The sequence below is a fragment of the Hesperophylax consimilis genome, chromosome 25, assembly GCF_061612785.1.
Source record: "Hesperophylax consimilis isolate HC1 chromosome 25, BYU_Hcon_1.0, whole genome shotgun sequence".
In the NCBI taxonomy this organism is placed as follows: domain Eukaryota; kingdom Metazoa; phylum Arthropoda; class Insecta; order Trichoptera; family Limnephilidae; genus Hesperophylax; species Hesperophylax consimilis.
Genome location: NC_142860.1, coordinates 4,874,092 through 4,897,777, shown reverse-complemented (window position 1 = coordinate 4,897,777; position 23,686 = coordinate 4,874,092). Strand labels below are relative to the sequence as shown.

General features: G+C 35.4%; 1 protein-coding gene across 2 annotated transcripts in view; it reads right to left on the bottom strand.

Annotated features, from left to right (window-relative positions):
* Positions 1–23,686, bottom strand: part of LOC149411458 (aminopeptidase N-like) — a 65,296-nt gene that overhangs the window by 26,458 nt on the left and 15,152 nt on the right. Inside the window, exons 2-5 of one of the 2 annotated variants that reach the window (XM_089646959.1) lie at positions 19,854–20,042; positions 17,048–17,322; positions 14,349–14,504; positions 12,853–13,015 (exon numbers count right to left, since the gene is read on the bottom strand). In XM_089646959.1, the coding sequence (XP_089503085.1) occupies positions 12,853–13,015; positions 14,349–14,504; positions 17,048–17,322; positions 19,854–20,024 (765 nt within the window). In that variant the 5' untranslated portion in view covers positions 20,025–20,042. The remainder of the gene's footprint in view (positions 1–12,852; positions 13,016–14,348; positions 14,505–17,047; positions 17,323–19,853; positions 20,043–23,686) is intronic. The other variant, XM_089646960.1, reaches the window with a different exon arrangement.

Below are 23,686 nucleotides of genomic sequence, written 5' to 3'. Positions count from 1 at the left end.
CAAGATCAGAGAAGTAGCCGCAAAATGTATATCGGCTCAAAAGATATAGTGGCAACCAAGGCTTTGGAGCGTAGGCAATTACGACTGATGAGGCAAAATAAATTACTTCAAAAACAGACTGTTGACTTTTATCTGAGCCCCTCACCAGAGACTTCAGAGACCTCGGATGATAGTGTAAGATTATCAGACAGCAACCAAAATCCAGACTTTTATACACTTTTTCCGGCATACTCCACGCCATCCACATCGAAATCACAAACAAATCAGATGAGGCATCGATTAAAAAATCTTGCCACTGCCTGTGACAGGACTGGTGTCTCCAAAAGATCAGCATCAACCATCGCCAATGCAGGTCTTCAAGATATTGGTTTTATTTCTAAACAAGATTTCTCAAAAGTAATAGATAGAAGTAAATTACGACGCGAGCGCCGAAAAGTTCGAGAAGAGTTGCAAAGAAGGCAGATTTCGAGCTTCGGGAGTTCTGACGGTAAAATAAGTGGGTTCTATTTTGATGGTCGGAAAGACAAGACCATTGTGCAGGAAAAACATGATAACAAGTACCACAGGAGAACCATTACTGAAGAACATATTGTTTTGCTCTCCGAGCCAGATTCTCAGTACATTGGCCACGTCGCCCCTCCTTCTGGAACCGCTAATTCTATTAAGGATTCAATTGTAGAATTATTAAATTTGTACTTCGGAGATTTATCAACCATTGTAGCCATTGGATGCGATGGAACGGCTGTAAACACGGGCTTCAAAAATGGAGCAATCGCATTGATTGAAAAACATTTAAATAGATCATTACACTGGTTTATATGTTTGTTGCATACCAACGAATTACCACTGCGTCATCTTTGTAATACTTTGGATGGCAGTACTTCAGGTCCCAATACGTTCGCAGGAGTCATTGGCAAGATGTTACAGCACTTTGAAGACCTCCCTGTGGTGAAATTTGATAAAATTACGACAGTTTTACCCGATATCGACGTGAAAATTCTAAGCAATGATCAAAAATATCTATATGAAATTTGTCAAGCTGTAACATAAGGCAGCGTAAAAACTGATTTGGCTAATAAGCAACCAGGAAAGCTGGCACACTCTCGTTGGCTAACCTGTGCAAATAGAATATTGAGACTATATGTAGCAACAAAGTTTCCAACTCATAGTCTGGTTGAGATTGCTACGTTTGTGATAAAAGTGTATGCGCCAATATGGTTCACCATAAAAACAAAACCTTCATGTAAAGATGGTCCGAAACATGTCCGTAGTATGATAAAAAGATGCTCCTATTTAAAATATGAGCTGAAAACAATTGTTTTTCGAATAATCGAGCGGAAATCTTTCTTCGCTCATTCTGAAAATATTTTATTAGCGATGCTACAAGACGAAAGACAGCATATAAAAGAATTAGCAGTAAGAAGAATTCTTAAAGCCCGACAAAATGCAAAGGAGAAAAAAGTAAGGACATTCTTGACTCCAAAACTAAACTTCGAAGCCTACAATCATTATGATGTGATAAACTGGAAGACAGAAAAAATATTCGAGCCACCAATCACAAAAAATACGGTCACAGTGAATTATGGGACAAAATTATGAGCGAAGATATAAATATCCGGATTGAAAATTTTCCCTGTCACACACAAGCTGTGGAGAGAGGTGTGAAGCTGGTCACTGAAGCTAGCTTGGCTGTTTGTGGAAGTACAGCACGCGATGGATATATTCGAGCAAGAATAAAATCGAGAAAAGAAATGCCGAAATTCGAAACAAAATTCCACTTTTCCTCTGGAATTCAGGGAGCTACCCCATACGCATAGGACACGACTGAAGGCTGAAATGATTAAAAAAAAATATATATTCTTAATGTTCCTTATATTTTAATGCAAATAATAAAGTTAAATATGATAATAATTTTGTTTTAAATTTTTAAAAAATTTCTAGAATCGATCATTTTTTCAAAATTTCAGGTCCTCTGCGCCACCTGAAGATCATATATGTCAAAAAAAAATAAAAAATATTTTTCAACAGCTATTTGTCTACAGCAACATTAAATGATATAGGGTTTTTGAAATTCGAAGAAAATTTTTTTTCGACCTCTTTCACTCCGGGCTAGTGTACGCTTCAAATAATTCTGTAAATGTGTCACATAATCTGGAAACAATTACTGTCGCTTTAGAACTACAACCTTCCACCAGCGTGTCATCGACTGATAGGAATGAGTCAGATATTCGTGCCTTCTTCAGCCTTCTTTGCTCCAAAATCCTCAAGACATTGTTACCGGAACTGGCGAACCTTCCACCTCTGCGGCTGAGGCACAATCTGAACCGAGTTCTTATCTTCCCATAACACCAGAAGTCATAAGACCTTATCCTACAGCCGTTAGAAATAGAAAAACCAATTAAGGAAGAAAACCGGGTAAATCCCGTATATATACAGACACACCTTAAAAAACTGAACAAAAAGAGAGACATAGACGGAAAGAATTGAAAAATAGAACAGGTAAGGAAAGCCAGAGCCAAAGCAGTGAAACGTAGTTTGAAGGAACTTAATTTAAGACAGAAGAAAATAGAAAGCGATGAAGATTCAGAGAAATCTGAAGGATCACAATTTAGCTTGCGGAAGAGTTCAACATCTTCAGTTGATTTAGAAATAGACGAAGAGACTGATGATCGTGGTATTAATAATAATTTAAATGTAACACCAGCGAAAATCAAAGACAATTGTAATGTTTTGGTAAAGTTTAAAAAAAAGACCTCTGTTGTGTATTACTTCGAAAAAGTTCTGTCATTATTCGGGTACAGAGATGAAAATATCTTATCTTCGGAAGCAACCGGGATTATCATGGTCATTTTTTTCCCTGATATAGAAGACATACACACTCTGTATATCAGCGATGGCGCCATGATCCTCCCTGATCCTCAACCACGAACGGGCTGATTTATTTCATTTAGACTGATTGTAAAGCTTAGAATTATCAATAAGTAAACTACTGTAAAAATAACAGAAATACTTGCAGAACTTAATAAATATTATAACATTATTAAATTTCATTTATTTAAAATTTATTTAAAAAAAAAAAGTAAACTAAGGATGAACGAATTTATTTTTTGTTATTTTTCTAAAGAAAGATTTATCGTCTATGAGTCAAGTCACATATTATTAAATTAGTTCTTTGATAAATAAATATTTCTATAATAATTAATAAAAATTTAACGACTTTAATTGGCTTTTTAATTACCCTGTATGAATCTACCCCATGGCGTACGATAGTACCCCACCTACTGTACGAATGTACCCCGTACGTGGGGTACGTTCGTACAAATATCTTATCGTAGAAAAATGGCTATAACCCTTTTACCTTTTGACATAATAGTTTGGGACTTTTTTGTAACAAACTACAATATATTTGTTACACTTGGGTACATAAATTAGATAAATTCGACAATTAATCACAAAGTAAAAAAATAAAATCTAAAAAGTGTACGAAGGGTGACCACTTTCCCCTACTTAGGTGTAACTACAGACTGCCTACTCAAATGGACTTACCATATAGAAAAGACGGTCAATAAACTGAGATACCTAAGTTACATATTCAAACGAATGAGCAACATTGTCAATATAAGAACCACGAAACTTGTTTATGACGCGTTAGTGCTTTCATCTATTTCCTATGGAATAATTGCCTGGGGAGGAACTTACAATAACCACGTAAAACCCTTAGAAATCGCTCAGAAGTCCATCATTAAAATAATGTACCAAAGGACCAAGACATATCCCACCAACCAGTTACTTCAAGAAACAGAAATCATGGAACTAAGACGGATCTATTGTATTCAATGTCTCAAATTTATATTTACACGTCCTATCAATTTCACCAAAAACACAAATCGCTCGAGCCAGAGACATACCACATGCGTGTTCACAGTCCCTCACTGCAAAACTATGCTGGGCCAAAGGCACATCAACTATATTGCCCCAAAATTGTTCAATTCTTTACCCAATTCCATCAACATGTGTCAAAACCTGAACTTATATAGGAAAAATGTTAAAAGTTGGATAAGAAATAATTTCAAACTTAAATTAGTAATTTTTTTCTATAATTTAAGCTATCTGTTTCTATATAACTAAAATACCACATGTCTTTCTGTAAATTAAAGATTAATTTCTGTTAATCAAAGAAATATACAAGCATTTATGTTTTATGAGTGTGTGTGTGTGTTTGTGTGTGTATATTTGTAAATTTAAAAAAAAAAAGAAACTTCTGTAAAAAAAACCAATCACATTGATCTCTATAGATGATAAGTTTTAAAAAAATATATTTTAAACACCACTGTTTTATCCTTACACTATAATACCCACGCTCAGGTTTCACCTTTGTGGGATTTTTTTGTTACTCTTTCATTCTATATTACTATGTAGGTATGTACCTGAATTGTATATGTATCAAAAATTTGTTAATAAAAAAAAATCACGACAGTATATAAAACACATGATATTAGATATGTAAAATAAGTTTCAAGTTTATGGCAACAACTGATGCCCTTTGACATTGTATTGATTAAATTATATTATTTGGGTTTTTAAATTATGTAAACAGATATGAATTGCGATTGCGACTATTTGTCTGGGTTCATTAATCTGAATATTAATTATATTCTAAATATTATCATTATTGTAATTTTAATTAATACTTAATATAACTAAATTACTTAGAGCAGCATTTTACATAAAATGAAATGCCGCATTGCCTAAAAAATATCTCAAAAACCTAGAGTTCTGTTTTCGTTGTTCGTGTTTAATTATCATCTTTTTCTCTACAAAGGAAGTCTTGAGGGAAATAATTTCTCAAACTAGCTGTTATCTTGGGGATGTTGTATGGAGGGTCTTTTTGCGAAAAGGAAGGACTGAACCTTCCTCTTGAAGAGACACATTTTGTAGGGCGGAGGAAACACAGAAGCCGGCAAGTTATTTCATCACAGAGCTGTTGGAACACAGGAACGAGTTGTGCAAGCGACCTGTACTTGTGTGGAAAATATCAACCAGAATCAATGAACATCTTTCATTGACACACCGGGAGAACAAGGACAGAATTCCCACCTGTGTCTGTGCTCCAAAGACTGAAATCTGTTTGTTAAGATAGGGTAATCAATCGAATGGAATAGCTGAACTTTATGAGAATTTTTTTTTTGTAATATCCAAGAAGAGTCGGTAAGAAGTAAGAAGATTCAAGAACGGCCAAAAAGTGACAATATGAGCCAAGAAGAGGCGAGAAGACGCAAGAAAATGCAAGAAGAGTCAATTAGGAGTTAAATAGGGGTGATAAGAAGTAAGAACATCCAAGAGGAGCCAAGAAGAGACAAGGGGAGCCAAAAAGGGGCGAGAATATGCAAGAAGTTGCAAGAAAAGCCAACACGAACCAAGAAGAGGCAAGAAGAGACCAAAAGAAACAAGATGAGACAAGAAGAAACAGAAGGCATCAGAACTGATAGACGTAGAAGCAACATGCGCTACTCTTTCTCTAACTGCACTGCAGACTGAGCCACAGCAATGCGTGACGGGCTACAGATAGTATAAAAAAAGAGAAATATAAGAATAATCGTGACAGAAAAAAGTTTGGGGAACACTGTTTTAGAGAATAAAATTAATTTTTGTCTATGTAAAATAAGTTTATTATTATTATTATTACATATTATTATTATTAAGATACGTCTTCCAAATATTATTTTGTAAGCATATTTTAATGAATGTAAATACTGTAGTATCTTCTGATAGTAAATCTCGCTGAATGAATTAATTACAATATCGTGTACCTAAATAGGATTAAATTAATTACATTAAATCACTTTGTGTAAAATAATAATACATGTGTAATATAAACGAATTCTTCTCGGCTCATTTCCACAATCAATAAAAATAGTGTATTTAATAACATACTGCGCAGCTTTTAATCACATTGAAATAATTGCTATTTGTCATGCACGTGTAATCTTTTAACCCATTGGCATCCGAATTGTTTGGCTAAAAAATTGGCTTTCACATCCGAATTAATTTTGTACTAAAAGTTTTAAGTGCAGTGGTGTACTAAATCTTACATAACTTTTAAACGAAACATGCAAACGAAACAATCTTTTTTAATTTACTTGTGCATTGAATCAAGGTATGTAAAAAATATATGCACTGTTTAAAAAAAATAATAATATGATTAAACGAGGATATGAAATATTTTTTTTTTCAAAATCATGTTTTTTTCTTAATTTTTTTATAATTGGATTAAGAAAAGTTGTACATTATTCATACTTATTACCATAATATATATTTTTTGTCATTTGGGCTCTTGATAGCCGCCCACCATGCGTTTTACGAACAAGCTCGTCAATTCCCGAACCACACGCCATTTTGAAAAAATTCAATGAAGCTGAAATATAACAAAATTTCAATCGTAAATATCAGGAAAAAAATGTACCAACGGAGTCCTGCCAATTACTACGAAATAAATGCTTAATTATCTACAGAGCGATTGGCATTTAAAATTTTTACACAGAAGATGTCAATAATGTATCCTTTTTTCGTTTTTAAGCCGACAGACATCAGACCCGCCGGGACGGCGTCGTTTGATTTTAAGACACATCGCCGTACACCCGCCGGGACGGCGTCGTTTGAGGCCAATGGGTTAATTAAATAAAATATTACCATATAATAAAATTATTCCTTTAAACAAGAAAGTAAGAAAGTATTACCTTAATATATTTATTTTTAATATTTCTAATTTTGAAACTGAAAATTCATGGTGAAATTTCATTATAATATATTATAATAAAACAAATATAAAACGTTTTTCCACTTTAATTTTATTGACCGTAACGGGTTTCAGCTCGTCTGAAGATGGCTTTAACGAGCTGAAACCGGTTACGGTCAATGAAATTAAAGTGGAAAAACGTTTTATATTTGTTTTATTATAATACATTATATTTATTTTTATTAATAGACGTATTTAAAAAAAAATATACAGTCAAACTTGGTTTTAACGAGCACGAAGGGACGTCAATCGTCATATCCATAGTTTTTTGAAAGTTGTATGTACCGACTATCGTACTCTACTATCAATATATTCGCAAAAGTACAGCATATTTTCGAGTAGATTTTACGACAATTTTACATTGTGCCTGATGGATAGCAATGATTCACACAGCCGTCAATCTTACACAGATGGTGTCATAAAAATATGAATATGTCCCTAACGGTATAGGTAATTCTTGAATAATCCAACCCAATGACCCAACGACCCATTCATGTATTCAGAAAATGTGTCGACAAAATTATTTGTTCGATATATCAGTGAATCGACCTCGCTATAACAGTCAACAATAATATAAAGATAAGGCTGAACTAAAAAAAAAAAAAAACTAACTAACCATCACGCCGTTTCCCCGCAGGGGTAGACAGAGAGGACGGACCGCCAAACAACTCGGTCTTGGCACACACTCCTTGCCTCATTCACATTCATACATCGTCTCATACATACTCTTCTATTGTTCTGACTCTTGACATGGCCCAACTCAAGTATCTGTTTCACTTGGTCGTGCCATGTCTTCCTCGGGCGTCCCCGACTTCTGCTACCATTCACATTTGCATCGTATATTCTCCTTACACTCCTTTCTTTGCTCATTCGCTCTACATGCCCAAACCATCTAAGCGTCCCTTTCTTGATCTTACTCATTACGCTTACATCAGCCTTGCACTCTTTGCGGATCTCCACATTCCTCACACGATCATACATGGTTTTACCACACATACACCTCAGGGATCTCATTTCAACAGCATTCAATCTATTTTCATCCTTTCTTTGCCAGTTCCATGCCTCACTTCCATACATAAAGGCTGAACTAAAATAACGTTTTGTAATTGCCCATTACAGCTGTGAACTCCATGGGCGCCGGCGGGGGGGGGGGCAAGGGGGGGCACTTGCCCCCCCCCTGGATTGATTGATTATGAATATTTTTTGTTGTATACATAATATATTGTGTTAATAAAAAAATTGTTGCTACAGTATTCCCTTCATTACTACAGTGTCCTGTCCGTTCATTCACCATACAAATACGCTGCAGTAAATTAAAACTACATTAAAACATTACTACAAATATTTTGCCCCCCCCTAGAAAATTTTCTGCAGGCGCCGTGATTGTTACAACCAAGTTCGACTGTGTATATATATACTTTGGTTTGACTGAGGATTGAACCCTCTTCACCAGAGACTGGCTCTAAACTGCCGTGAACTTTTAAAACGTCTTTTAAACCATAAAAAAATATTTGACTGAGGATAGAACCTTCCTCTGAGCCAAATCCCGAAAGGGTAGGACTGACATTTATTTCGTATATTAACTGCTGTAATATCATTCAATTTAAGAGAAATGCGTTTATGTCGCGTGTGTTTGCGAGATAGACACCAAAAGTTGAAAGAATGCATTGTCATCGACAGCGAGTATATCTACCGAGTTTCAGCTCGATCGGATGTCGGAAAGTGGTTAATTTCCACTTCCAAGATTTACTTTCATTCATGCATGAAATAAAGTGATATTCTCAAAAATGTATTTAAAAAGAAATTAGAAGGTATGTTAGAAACAAGAAACACTCCCCGGTTACAAATAACCTCACAATATTTTTAACATCTAGAGGGGAATTGAACCCACAACACCTAGCTGGATACTAATCAAACTAACTTTTGATAGATGCATGCTGACTTGGCTATTTTCTTATTAATCATATAACTAGTTCAAAAGAAAAATAAATGTATTTTTTTTATTATTTCTTGTAAACAGCAAAAAACATACTCGTAGCGACTGTGATAATATGATAACCTACTGTTAACCTGGTTTGCAAGTAGTGTTATTACAAAAATAAATGTACGAAGTCTTAAAGAAATGTGTTTATTTGATGAACTCAATGCGATTTCATACAAAAAATGTGGAAAATATGGTTAACTTGACGAAAAAATTACCTAAAATTATGTCTGAACAAATCTAAATTGAAAAGCTATAAAACATTTTTGAAGGTATGTATACGGTTTTCCAATAAGAGGTGTTATTTTGATATTCAATCGTAAAAGATCAATGGTTTCGTTGCTTGTGTGGCACGTAGCACCGTCTTGTTGAAAGTAAACATTGTCCAGATCAATACCATCCAATTCCGGCCACAAAAAATTATTAATCATCTCTCAATAGCGCAATTCATTCACCGTAACTGTTGCTCCAGCCTAATTTTCGAAAAAGTAAGGTCCAATGACACCGCCAGACCATAAACCGCACCAAACAGTCACACGTTGAGGATAAAGAGGCTTTTCAAGAATAATTCTTGGGTTTTCCGAGCCCCAGATGCGACAATTTTGCCTTTTGACGAAGCCACCGAGGTGGAAATGGGCCTCATCACTCAAAATGATTTGCATTTGATTCACTCAAGTGAATTTCAATAATTTCAATGGGTTGTTGAAGCGTATATCGTTCCATTTTTATAAATGGCGTAGTTTCTACTTGTCAAATGTCAAAAAATGACAACTTCAAAAGTAACATCTACCGAAATAGCGGGCTATTCAAAATTACACCTCTTATTGGAAAACCCTGTACATAGGATTGAGGTATATGTACTAATTTATATCACAAAGGCTTGTATTATTTTACGAGATCTAAAGCTCAATTGAAGATACATTGCAAAGTAACAAATTTCATAAAAAACTTCTTGCTATGAATTTGGTGATTGTGAATATTAATTAGTGTGTTTAGTGATACAAGATATAAATATTGGGAGGTTCAGTTCATAGGGGGTTTCAAAGTTTGACTTACACCTTTTATAAACTGCACGCCCCTTTTTTTTAATTTTTTATATTAACTTCACACAGGAGGCCCTGAAGAAAATAATTTCCCTCAGGGCCTATCTCATCTTTGGGGATGCTGTGTGGAGGGTCTTTTTGTGGAGAGGAAGGAGTGAACATGGGTCTTGAAGAGTCCCATGTTGTAGGAGGGAGGAAAAACAGAGGCCGGCAGTTCGTTCCACAGCCGAGCTGTTGAACTTAAGAACGAATCGTAGAAGCGACCCGTTCTCATGTGACAAATGTCAACCGTGTACAAATGTTGGGCGCGCGTTTGGCGTGTATCCCGGCTACCCACCGGTGCCGAAGGGATCAATGACGCTAGTTCCTCAGAGCATCTTCCATTGTAATACCGATAGAACAAGGACAGCATACCTACCTGACGCCTGTGCTCTAAAGATTGCAGTCCGTTTGTTAAGATTAACTGCTGATTAGCCAGGGTATTTACCACGGTCGATCAATAAAACCTTTTTATATACGATATTATACTAAATCCATCATCTGTGGTCAGTTGGCGATATTTGCGAGTACCGTCAGCATATGATTCTGACAGTCGGTAGATAAAGGACGCCACTTTTAGCGCGTCCTCCTGAGTGTCAAATAAGCTTCGATTAACTGTCAACATAAACAACCTTTTGAATAATGTCATCTATCATACGCATATACGCAATCAATTGAATCCGTTCGAGCTTACAGAACGTAACGTTTGAGCTCAAGAAACTAATATAACAAGTTATGGTCATAGACCTCTTTAACTAATTAATTACCACTACATGGGGCCGTTCAAGTATTACGTAAGCAGATTTATTACAATTATTTACCCCCTCTTCCCCCTTGTCACCAAAAGTAAGCAAAGCTCTTACCCCCCCCCCCCCTCCCATGCTTACGTAAAAATTGGTACCTTTATGCATTTTTCTGTTAATGTATTCTGTTTTATAAACAATTCAACTTTGGCGAAAGAGGATCAACAGTAACACAAATATTAACTTGCTTTGATTTGCTTACAACACGTCAAATCGTCAATCGTACTGAAACGAAACAATAGATTGATGGAAGAAATTTTGACAAGTGAGTAGCGCGCGGTAATTCCCCCATTCGCTTCTAAGCGAGTACCTAAACGTATTAATTATTTGTGGGAATCCCCGAATATGTATTCGGTTTTCAAACATAGACAATGTGTGGCTTGCCAATGTGTAAAAAAAAAAAATAACTACTGCTGAGCAGTGCTGACGTAATCACTATCTCGACCCCCCCACCCCCCCATGTCATCAAAAATAAGCAAAGCAAAGACCCCCTGCCCCCCTATAGTGCTTACATAATACTTGAACGGCCCCCATTCAGTATCACAACATACCCCAATTGGGACACAATTTAAATCATCTAAAGGTTGGGGCAAACACTTTCATCTAAGGGTTGGGGATGTCTTAGTTTCACTTGCTCCAGATGGTTGGAAGTACTTGGTACTCCTGTGCGGTGAAAGAAAACTATGTTTACTTCAAAGCCTGAAATATGTCATGAAAAACCAAAACAAATTTCAAAAATATGAACCCAAAATCAACTTTAGAAGAAATCATGTATTTTATACCCCACAAACCAATACCAAACTAATGCAAACTCACAGTAGCTTTATTGGACCTCGCACTTTTAATCTATTACCAAAAAAAATTCAAGTAACAACTAAACTAGCGCAATACCAAAAAGAATTAAAGTTGTGGCTGTACAGTGCAAATGTTGAAGCATTATTCATTTAATTTTTACTTTTTTCTATTTTGTTTCTGTATAGTTATTATTATTTTATTATGTGTTCTTTTAATTCATATATATTATCTTACAATCTTTATTTTACTTTGATTTATTTTTAATATGCACCTCTTGCACAATCTTTTACGGCCGTTCTTCCCAATCCTACTGATCAACTGCTGAGCCGAAATTTTGGCTCAACACTGCTCAAACGCACAACTATGCTCTTTCCAACGGAAAAGTTACAACTGAGTGATCAACCAAATTAAGGAAGCCAAACTACTGGATTAAGCTTGCTTCAGTAAATGACTACTTATAAAAAGTGTCAACAGAGTGAAACATACTTGCGAGCCCAAGGCACGGTGGCATTAAAGTCAAGCTAATACTTTATTTTTAACATACTTCATACGCTTAAATATAAAATATTTTTTTATGTATTACAGTACTTAAAAAAAATATATGCATTAATAATAAATACAATAATTAATTCGTCAATGTTAATTTAGCGTTGAAAGTTTTAACTTTGATGTCATTTTATTGTCTATGAAAGTGGGCATGGCCACTTATGATAATCAACAGTAAAGATGTTTGGAAACAGGCGAATCGAACGTTACTGAATAAATCACTTGGCTGATCGGACCCTGAGATTGATCGTTCGAAATGTTGGGAACTACGGCCGTTAGACTAACTTTAATTATAATCCTACCATTTTTTTTTATATGCTTACTGCTTACTGTTATTTTTAGGTACAAAAATATAATGTACACACTTATATTACCCACCCACAGGCTGCGCCTTAGTGGGTTCCCTTTCCTATTATTATAATACTGTAATGTCAAATATATAAATTGGGAAAAAATAAAGGAAATAAAAAAAATAAAAAAAACTCTCTTTTAAGTGTCAAAAGGTACATGCGGACTGCCAATGTGGAAGATAGTATTTCAATTAAATATTGTCAATTTATTTGTATCATTAGGTAGCGGTTTGATGTTTAGGAATGTCAATCCATTGCCATCGTAAAACGATATCTTATTTAATAAATTAAAAATATCTCTTAAGATAAAATAAATGCCTCCGACTTCTTATTTATTTTGTGTCAATATTGGTTTGGCTATTGACAGCGCAGCCATGCTCGTCAGAAGTTAAGCCTATCGATCTGATATTGTTAACTTATTGAATTACACTACTTTCTATCACCTTTCCTTCCCAAATCGACAGTGCCATAGACACAAGAATAAAGAAGATATGCTAACCTGGTTGATGGCTTCCTTTCTGGCCCAGATTTTGAAGACTACGTTGTTCTTGTAGAGGGGGGACTCCACGTAGTGGAAGTCGGAAATGATGAAAGCCAGCAGGTACGTGGACATAGGCACCGACTTCTGGAACCTGTCCCAGTGCCAGCCCTTCATGCCGTCGCTGAAACACAAACGGTTAAAACAACTAATTAATGTTAATTCTTACGAGAGTATCTAAACATTTTTTCAATTATCAATTTCATTAGCCTGTTGTCACCTAGATACGTAAATCAAATTTCTAAGGATTACCTGTTCAGCCGGTGAATATAATCTAGGTTCCATCAATCCTTCTATCTTAAAATGGTGTTTGAGGGTTTGTGTTTGTGGGTCTCACCTAAGCCGTTGTGAATTCAATTCCTCGGCTGGTTAAATCCTACATCACGACGCAAGCAACAGTCAGGTTTTTCGGAACCTGGGAATGTTTGTCTTTCTTTAAATAAAATTAAATAACTGTTTCTTACAAAGTGAGTGTTTTAATATTAAATACAATTAAGATTAGAATATAATAATATTATTGGACGATTGTGTTCGAGGCATTCCGAAGACAGATAAAAAGAATGGTTCGTTAGAAAATGACCTGAGATTATGAATGGCGATTTATCTAGCACGTTTATACAATAATAATAACATCTTTAATTTTTATACATAAAAAATGTAATTAGTTTTTAATGTTTCGTATAAATCAGTGATTCTTCAACAACCACGAATAAATATATTCTTGCAAGAAAAGATATTTTGTCAATCGAAACAATTAATTTAATTTATTTGGGATTGTGATCCACTGATGGACCACGTTCGTCCAGTCCTTACCTGTGTTCAACCTGTGTTCAGGACGCTTTTGATACTTGATCAGTCCAGCTTAACAAACGAATTACAGTCTTTAGAGAGTACAGTCGGAATTCTGTCTGTGTTCTACTGGCATTTCAATGGAAGATGCTCCAAGGAATTAGCGCTTTCGATCCCTTCAGCACCAGTGCAGTCGGGAAATAGGAGGCCAACATTTGTACCTGTTGACATTTGTCACCTGAGAACGGATTATTTCTACGACTCGTCCTTATGTTCATCAGCTCAACTGTGGAATGGTTTCCACTCCCAACGTGAGACATCAGTCTCTTTAAGACCAAGTTTTACTGCTTCCTTTCCTGAAAAAGGCCCTCTCTAGAAAGAACTCCTATGTGGAGTCAACAATAGTACATAGTGATCTTTCTCTGTTTCTCGTTCCTTCCAATTAAGGTCTCCAGGTTTGAGTTCTAGTAAATGCTGCTAGTTCCAGTTTTTTTCTTCTTCTTCGTACGGTGGAGGAAAGATGATATAGATCGTAATGAGAAGCTGAATTTTTCAGCCATTCGACGGCATCGAGAGTCACTTGATGAAAGGGACATTCCTCCACAGTTTGTTAGTTACGCTTGTTCCATTTAAATCAGTTGAAGAATAATAAATAAAGCAGTACTCACATGGGTTTGGAGTCTTCAATAGGCATATTGCTGATGGCGGTCAATCCTTCTTTCCTGCCGAGGGTGACAATGTAGGTGGCTTTCATGGCGGGTTCGTCAAAGCAGGGGAAGGCTCTACGAGCATCCGTGGACTCAAACTGGGTGGTGGCCAGCCATCTGTGGAGGAAAATCGGAATTTTTAAATAATTACATTTTTGTAGCGAGAACCCTTAACAATAGCTTTCAAACAAAAATTTTCCAATACAACTGTAGCTAGATTAATGTGAGTTAGATGAATGATACTGTCGTATACAGAGGTACTTCTAAGCGACTCTAGTTTTATACACACAGCACAAGTGTCGTTTGTGTGAGTATCCACGTACGCTACTGACAGTGCTGGTCACACGCTACGCTAGTTCCATACGTATCTACTACTCGTTTGACAGAGATGGCATCCTAACATGATTTGAATGTTGAATTTGTTCTGGTGGGTTCCAGAGTGGAAGAAGCTGTCAGTATTGCTCTGGTAAAGGACATTTAGAATAGAATTCTTGCTTGAAATGGCTTTAGCCTTCTTTGGTGACCAGATCTGAATAGCCAAGTACTTCCCACCTTCCTCTTCACATCTCCTTCCCCTCCCCACTAAATTCAGTATCACAACATACCCTGATTGGGGCACAAATTTAAATACTTCATCTAAGGGTTTGGAATGCCTTCGTCTCAGGATGGTTGGAAGTAGTTGGGACTATTGTGCGGTGAAAGAATAATAAAAGATAAGCATTTTAGTCCAACTTGAAAAAGTTCATGTCAGGATTCTAAATATGAGAAGTGCATTTATAATTGTGGATTAAGCAAGCAATGTGACAATTATTAGGAGTAGGTGTAAGATACAGTAGTTTATTTATGTCAAATTAAATAAACATTTAAAGTTTCTGTGTTATTAGATTCATTATAAAACTAAGTAATCTTTTATAAAACCATCACCAAAAATTTAACAATACAACTATTATTATAATTCAACTGAATTATCATTATTCAAATGACATCATAATAACCCTACAATAATGTCCCCACAAAACATAAACTTTATTAATCTAGTTTAACTTGTTTTTGACAACTTGTTGATGTTACATTGTTAAAGGAATAGGTAAGCACTTACCAATAAGGAATAAATTATGCAATGAGATACTTGCATTTATGTTTAATTGGTTTAGATAAAAATTATTTTAGATTTTTATATAAAGAATATGATAGTGCGACGTTTTTGATAAAATATACATAACGGTTTTTTTGGCTTGCGTTGCTGCATAAAAGAGCATTTTTTGGGGTGATTTGTTTCTTTTAAAAAAATCTCGACTGAATGTTTCTTTTTTGATGTAGCAACTCTAGATCGACCTATGAAATTTGACGCGCAACACGGCATAAAACCCCAAAATTAAGTCACAATAATTCTTTTGACTGTGAAAATCTCAAACCATTCTTGAGATTTGTTTCACTTACAATAATTGTAATATATTCTATTGTAGAGAGTTATGGATACCTAAATCAGAGGATTATCACTTCATTCTTATTCCTCCATGTTATTCGCACACTTTAGGTACCTGCATACATAGAGCTGTACAATTAGAGATGCCATTGCGATAAGTGGTGCGCGTAAACCGCATTCGGTAGTTATAGTTGAAGTGTTGGAGGTCAATTGGGGTGAAAATATTGATGGTCCATTTTCTACGAGGTAAGCACATTGACAATTGACACTGATCGTCCCTGGACCCATTCACATCAAATAAATACCGAATCAAACATTTCTGCAGTTTCGTAATATAAATCTTTCCTACACTGAAAAAAAAACATCATGTAAGTGGCTCATTTTTATGGATTTAGACTGTGTCATGTGGTGTGCTAATCTCTAGTTGTGACAACACTAAATTAGCATCTCACTATAAAGATATCTTTTGCAACGTTAGCGAAAAGGAACACAAGGTAGTAGGTAGGTACTAATTTAAATATTTATTTGCATATTAGTATGCACCGAACACCAAATTTATTAATGAATTCTTTTTCACTTAACTGTCAGAAAACAATTTGTTTTCAATTACCTACTTACATAACTATTGAACAATATAATTTCATGATGATGAACATTCTAAATTCAAGAATACATAATTCTTATTTTCAGTACCTACCTACTCATAATACAGGCGGGAAACTGATGAAACATCACATACATAACCCAAAAAACTTTTGTAGCCAGTTGTAACTTCAACGCATTTAAAAAGACCAAACAGCTGATATTAAACCACTAGACCAGTGTGCCGCAAGAAGATTCCGGTGTGCCGCAAAGGAAAAAGCCTCAAAATTATTAATTTTAATTAATTCCTTTTCATTCAAAATTTCATCTTCGAAAGTGATTTTCTTTCCGACTACAATCGGTGACTGGAAGTTACATTTCTTAACGATCTTTTTGAGAAGTTAAACGTTTTAAATTTAAGCTTGCAAAGAGCGAACGAAAATATCATAACAGTTACAGGAAAATAAAAATTTTTCGCTGTAGACAATTTTGCCAGAAGTGCAGAGAACATTAGAACTCCTTTCTGCATAATTTTTGAATTTTCTGAAAATTTACTCAAATTCCTTATTCTGTTAGGGTTTGAGCACCTTACTCACGTGAACCATCACAAAGTTGACATTATTATACATTATCATAAATGAATAATACTTACGTGTCCCCCCCAGTGATGGAGTCCTTATAACTGCTGCGATAGAATCCAACCAGGTTTTCCTTCAAGAACCCGGTGAACGAGATAGACAGGTCATAATTCTGACCGGGTTTGAGCACCTCTCCAACGTGAACCGTCATGAAGTTAACGGATTCGTCGTAGGTTATGTTTGTCACGGGGATGGACCTCTTATCGTTGAGGACCTTGATGGAGTTCTCGTGGATCATGAGCTCTTGCTGGTGAAGAACGATGGCCTTGGTCTCTTTTATGACCTCCATCTGAAGGGAAAATATAATTTCAAAAACCATTGAATCAAATGTTGTTGTAAAACACAAAGAAAATAAGGTATACCAGGAACCGAATTCGGGGCCTTTCGCATTCTGAACACCTGCTCTAACCACTGAGCTATACTGATTTATGAGCTTGCCAATCAAGTGGAAATCTAACAGATACCAGACAAAAACTTCATTTCGTCAAAGTGTGGAAAGACTTTGTTTATTCATACCGCACAAGCGTCCCAACCATTCCTAACCATCTGGAGCCAGTGAGATTATGTCATCCCCAAATGGGGTATGTTGTGAATGCTGAAGGCAATGGGGAGGAAACGGAGATGGGGAAGTGGAAGGTGAGAACTACCTGGCTATTTAAATCTGATCAACAAACACGGCAAAAGTCATTCAAGTAACTTTCATTATTGGTAAGTCAGTACTTAAGAGTAGGTACCTATCTACTATTCATGTTAAGCTTTAGGCTTCAATTCAAACAGAAATATATTTGCTTAATCTGTAATTGTCCTGAATAGTGAGCTGTGGCATCTTGAAATTTGCGCATTTATTTTATTAAGAATTTCTAGTTAAATAGACTATTTTGTTCGTAAACATATTTCAATCATAGATTTGAAAAATGAACTGCTAAGTTCACACCTGCTTGTAGAAAAAATGCTTTTTGTATGACACTTCCATGTGTGACTAACACAATTAAATTTAATGAAGTGTTTTTTTTTAAATAAATGAACAAATCAAACTTATTCATGTTGTTTACTTGTTGACAAACTAAATAATATTGCTGTGGTTTCGCTTAGTACTTATCAATTTAGTACTTAACCCTTCAAGCTTACTTGTTCGCTTTTAGGAACAACTCATATGGTCAAACAGAAATCGTTGTCTTGCTTTCTGTCGTGATGAGAAATATGATCTAATCAGTGTTAGAAAGAAAAAAATATCACGCTTTATATTCGAATTCAGAAGTTGACCACAGACAAAAAAATGTGTCCCTCTGAAACCAAACGTTTTCGACCGCAATTTTAGAAAAACATATGACACATTTTTATTAATTATTTTTAAATGAGACAAAAGTAGAGTGAGCCATTTTTAAAACATTTTAGTGTTTGCATTAAAAAAAAATTTAATATTTAAAGAAATATGTTTATCTTTAAATTTTATAAAATAAAGTCGCTATCCGCGTCTGTCTGTTTGTGCGCTTAGTTCTTCTATACTACGCAACGGATTTTGATAAGGTTTTCACTATCATTTAGAGAATTTCTTCCGGGAGGTTTATATATATAATACATGCATATTATATTTATAGAAAGTAGAGAAAAGTCCGTGTTTTGTAATCAAGTCGTAAAAGTTATATTTTCGGGCGCTTACATAGCTAACGCTGGCTAAACCTTATGAGATACTTCCAAACAATGTACAGCGGAATTGTATGTCTTAAAAAGGTCTACTGAAAAGTCCGCAATGGCAAATATAATATTCCTAATATTATTTACGAAAACTTATCAAAGTATAAATAGTTTGGGATATTCTTAGGCCCCCCTCTCACCAACCTTAGCCTCCCCCCTTCACTAACAAATACTTTATAATAACTAAGTAGGTACCTACTTAATCACCGGTTACTGGGCTAGTTAAAAACTTATGTCCGGCAGATTTAACGCACCGGAACGGCTAGCATTATTTAAATAATAGGCCTATATGCTTTATAGAAAACATTTTTCATAATAGCTTCGCATCTATTGTGTCATAAAGTACGGAAATTGATGTCAATTTATATATTAGTAGAGGTATGATGTAGTGTACAATTTAGTAGTTAATACCAGGCTTCATCCAAAATCAACATATTTTGATCGGACAAATTGAAAAAATAATAATTTAGAACTTGTTTATTTTTTATTGTAATCGTGAAATAAATAAATTATTAATATGATAAATGTGCAAATTTCGGGACGCTGGAACTCACTGGATAACTGCAGCTTTAGAAAATACATTCCTACTTTATAATTAACCCATTGATGCCTAACGCTTAACATGATTAGTAGGTTACCTATTGAATTGGTAGTAATAAAAACATATTATTGTAATAACAATTACAATAATATGTCATAAAAAATTCATATTTCTGGCCTTGAAGAAAATGTAAAGCCTCTAGTACACGTTGGCTGAACGCCGTGGTCCAACGTTGGCGCCAACGTGTGAACGCTGTTGGCGACAAGATCCATTGATATGTGCAAGGAAACTGACAATAATCGGGTTGGCCGGCCAGCGTTGGCGGCCAACGCCGCTTACGGTTGCTTCGTTTTTTTTTCGATGTAGGTATACGCAGCAAAATATACGCCAAGTAGTCCTGTACACGTTAGGCCAGGGCATTGGCCATAATAACAGCGACAGCAATAATAGTAAAATTTCGCATACTTATCTAAGCGGATGGCAAAACGGGAAGCTAATAAAAAAAATCCATAGATTTTTGTTTCCAAGTGACGACGCTTTTAACCGCATAGATACGTAAGTTCATCTGATCTGATTGTATTTACCTGAATCCTGACAGTTCCGATGAAGGTGAAGTTGCTGGCTTGATCAAGATGAGTGAGGATCTTCAGGTCATAGTGCTTGGGGACTATGTCTCCGGGAAGGCGGTAATTGGCAAGACCATTAACTGTCACTGCCATTGCCGCCAAAATCAGCAGCCATCTTATAGCCGCCATCTTTGTTTGGGGTCTTTACTGAAAAAAAAATCATTATTAAATTTTATTTGTACATGTGTTAACACTACTTTCTAACTTTCTGCAACTTGAGGTAAGCCACCGCCATCTTTATAAATACATGCCGCGCTGTGGAAAATTAACTGAGAGTTAGAGGCCTGTTTTCGGACTTTTGCGCTGGGTTAGTGTGTATAGTAGCATAGTTAATGTAGGTTAGTTGCAGGAATTAGTACCGAACCCTGCTAAACCCATTGCAAAAGTCCGAAAACAGGTCTCTGTAAGATGGTGGTGGTTAAGCATGTGAACGGATGACTTATTAGTGTATTTTTTCCGGAATTGTTTTCACTTAACTTCTGTAATAATCAAAATTTCGTGAAAGTAGCGCAAATTCGTTAAGAATATCAATCTATACAGGGTGTAACGGCACGTACCCGACAAACTTTAACCAGCTATTCCTTAGCATATTTGGAGTAAAAAATCTTATGTGCACTTTGCTGTCCGGTAACGTTTTTTTTTAATAAAAAAATTATTATTCATATTTTCACCACATGTCACCACTGTTTTATCCTTTGTCAAAGTTTGAAAACCCATCTAGCAAATATTTTATTCAAATTCCGTTGAATAATGCACGTGTGTACCTATATTGGCGCACTTTTACAATCACAACGAAATGGCACGGCACCATTCGTTTCATTTTTAACTATTATCATTTAGTGTGTGCGAAAGAGCGAAGACGCTTTTTGACATACTTGCTTATAACAGCTATTGAACACGAAACGCAATGCCAATGACAGTGATGTAGTGTGGAAATTTTAAATTTTTTTGTTTTTAATTGAAAAAAAATGCTACCGGACAGCAAAGTGCCCATAACATTTTTTACTCCAAATGTGCTAAGGAATAGCTGGTTAAAGTTTGTCGGGTCGGTGCCGATACACCCTGTATGTTAAAATATCTTTTTATATTGAAGTTTCTTGTCGTTTAGATGTAGCTAAACTAATCATACTGATGTTAGTTGTTGTCGGGTTAGTGCCGATACGCCCTATATAACTGTACCTATTGTTGATGTCTAGGGCCCGTTCCCACTTCCGTTTTCAAATCGGAGGCGGGTCCCGTTTTAAAAACGGATGCCCTAGTGGCTGTAGTGGATGTATGGAGCTGTTCACACTTGTCCGACACGATTTGAAAACGGATCCGACATTTTTTGTCGGATGGCTCGCCTACGCAGCGCGTCCGTTTTCAAATCGTGTCGGAACACGCTCGCTCATAGTGTTGTATGGAGCTGTTCACACTTGTCGTCCAGTCGTTCCGGCAGAGTCCCCGCCAAACCCCGACCCTTCCCCGCCCGCTCCCTGTCGCAAGGAAGCAGGCACGCTGCGTGCTTGTATTTGGTTATCAAAACTACAATAATGGATAAGGAAATAAATCCCGAAAATTTAATACCACTGGTCGAAGAAAGAGTATGGTAATATTTTATCTTTAACCAAATAAAAACAAAACACTTGGTGTACACAACTTTTGTACATCAAAATTTTTATTTTTATTTTTTTAAGTTTACTTTTTTTAAATTTTAAAGCTTTAATGAGATGCACGGAAGAGCTTATTATTTTAATAAACACATAATAAAAAATATTTGAGTTCTTATTGTTTTCTTACTTTAAAATATCGATAGCCTTTCTTCAGGACAAATGCACTTTCTCAATTTTGTATTTTGATATGTTAAGTTCTCTGAAACTCATTCCAGTAGATGGTTAAAGGAAGTGATAGACATTCTCTTAAGCCATTAAGCGCCCTTGAGGTGATTTTTCATGGTGAAAACGGCGCTATATAAATAATCCAATCATTATTATTCTAAAATAATTAAAGAACTTTAGTACATCACTTCTCAACTCACCAATTAACACTTGGAAAATTCCTACAGAAAATCATTCGGCTATGATTGGGTGTACCCAAAATTTTCTTTTCACTTTTTTCCTTCTTTTTAATAAGTACAACATGACAACAAGAGCTTCATCGTCGTTCATTGCGCACCATTACTGAAGAATGAGCAAATAACATGTTTTTGTTGAATCGACAATTATTTTTTTTCGTAGAGTATGGTCCGTTTTTAAAACGGTAGTGTGAACAGGGCCATTGGCCATCCGTTTTTAAAACGGGACACGCCTCCGATTTGAAAACGGAAGTGGGAACGGGCCCTTAGGGTTATCTTGTGAAAACATGACTAGCCCATCAGGCAGGGCCGGCCCTGTGAAGGCTGGGGAAAGATGAACAAACCAAGCTGCGAGGAGCGGGGAGGTGACGTAACCATATCTCTTTCTGTGATTTGTCAGTAAATGAATCTGAGAGTATCCAGGAAACGTAAATGACCGGTAAATTAGATACTTTTACGAGTGTGTAATAATTTACCCACCTCATTGGTTCACTCTCACCAGATTCAGATCTTGCGCAGAATGACCCACAATGGACTGCAAACTATAAACCGTTGCCTTATTTTAGCTAACTTTACTTTTCTGCGTTGGGTCTAGTTATTTCAGTGTGCGCTCTTCGGCGGCCGAAGGTGAAGTAGTAGAAAAGTTAGCCGAAGAGAGAGGTCCATGAAATTCATTTTCATTGTCAGCATCGGACATATCCCCAGTTACCGATTGCGTATGCGTTTTTGGTACAATGGTTAATATATCGCAGCTCGTCCTTATGTCATAAGGTCCATTTGACAAAAATTAAATAAAAAATAAACTAAGCACCACAATGTACCCCATTAGGCAATGTTGACCTCAGTGAACATATCAAGTGGAAGGTCTAAGGTCTAAGGATTTGACAATGTTCACTGTAATGAACAAACAACTTTATAAGTGTTATGAAACTTGAAAATCACATAAAGATATGTTAAATTAGTTTTACAATCATTAAACAAACATTATTTAGCAAATCAAAACCAACATTCGAAACAAAAAATCATTTTAAAGACAAAAAATAACAGATAAAATGCGGTGAGCCAACTTTTTGCTTTCGGCATGTTTGTTAAAAGAGTTGTTACCAACAAGATTTTTTTATTCACCTAATTTCTTAAGGATATATAAACATTATTGGAAAAAAAATCCCTCAAAAATATTCGAATATCTCGTACATTTTTTTTAACGTTCACCACAGTGAATAATATGAAATAAAGGGTTAACAATATAATTATTTATCACTATTATGATTTATGGAGATACAATGTTTTAACTCAAGTAAACAATCTCTGTTTCATGGACGCTGCATAAATTCATCATAACGAATTGTTCTGCGGAAGTTTAGATTCAGATTAATAAAATCAAAAATAATATTCGTTTCAAGCTGCCCACATTAAGATTAACAACAGGACCTAAACATTAAGAGGGAAGCTACAAGCCAAAAATGTGTATATTCTTGGTATACCTTATATTGTAGGTAATAGGCATTAAAATCGCTTGACAAACATAGTCTAGAATCGTTCGATTTCAAGCACAAAACTGGTTTTTATTTAATTTTGTAAATAATTTTATAAGAAAGCAAAAAGTTAGTCAATAGAAACTGTCACAGATAATCTTGGCTATAATACTGTATTTTTTTAAAGTTGTTTCCTTTACGCATTCATACATTTCTATTGAAAAAAAAAATTGTATGTATTTATATTTTTTTGAGTAATTTCT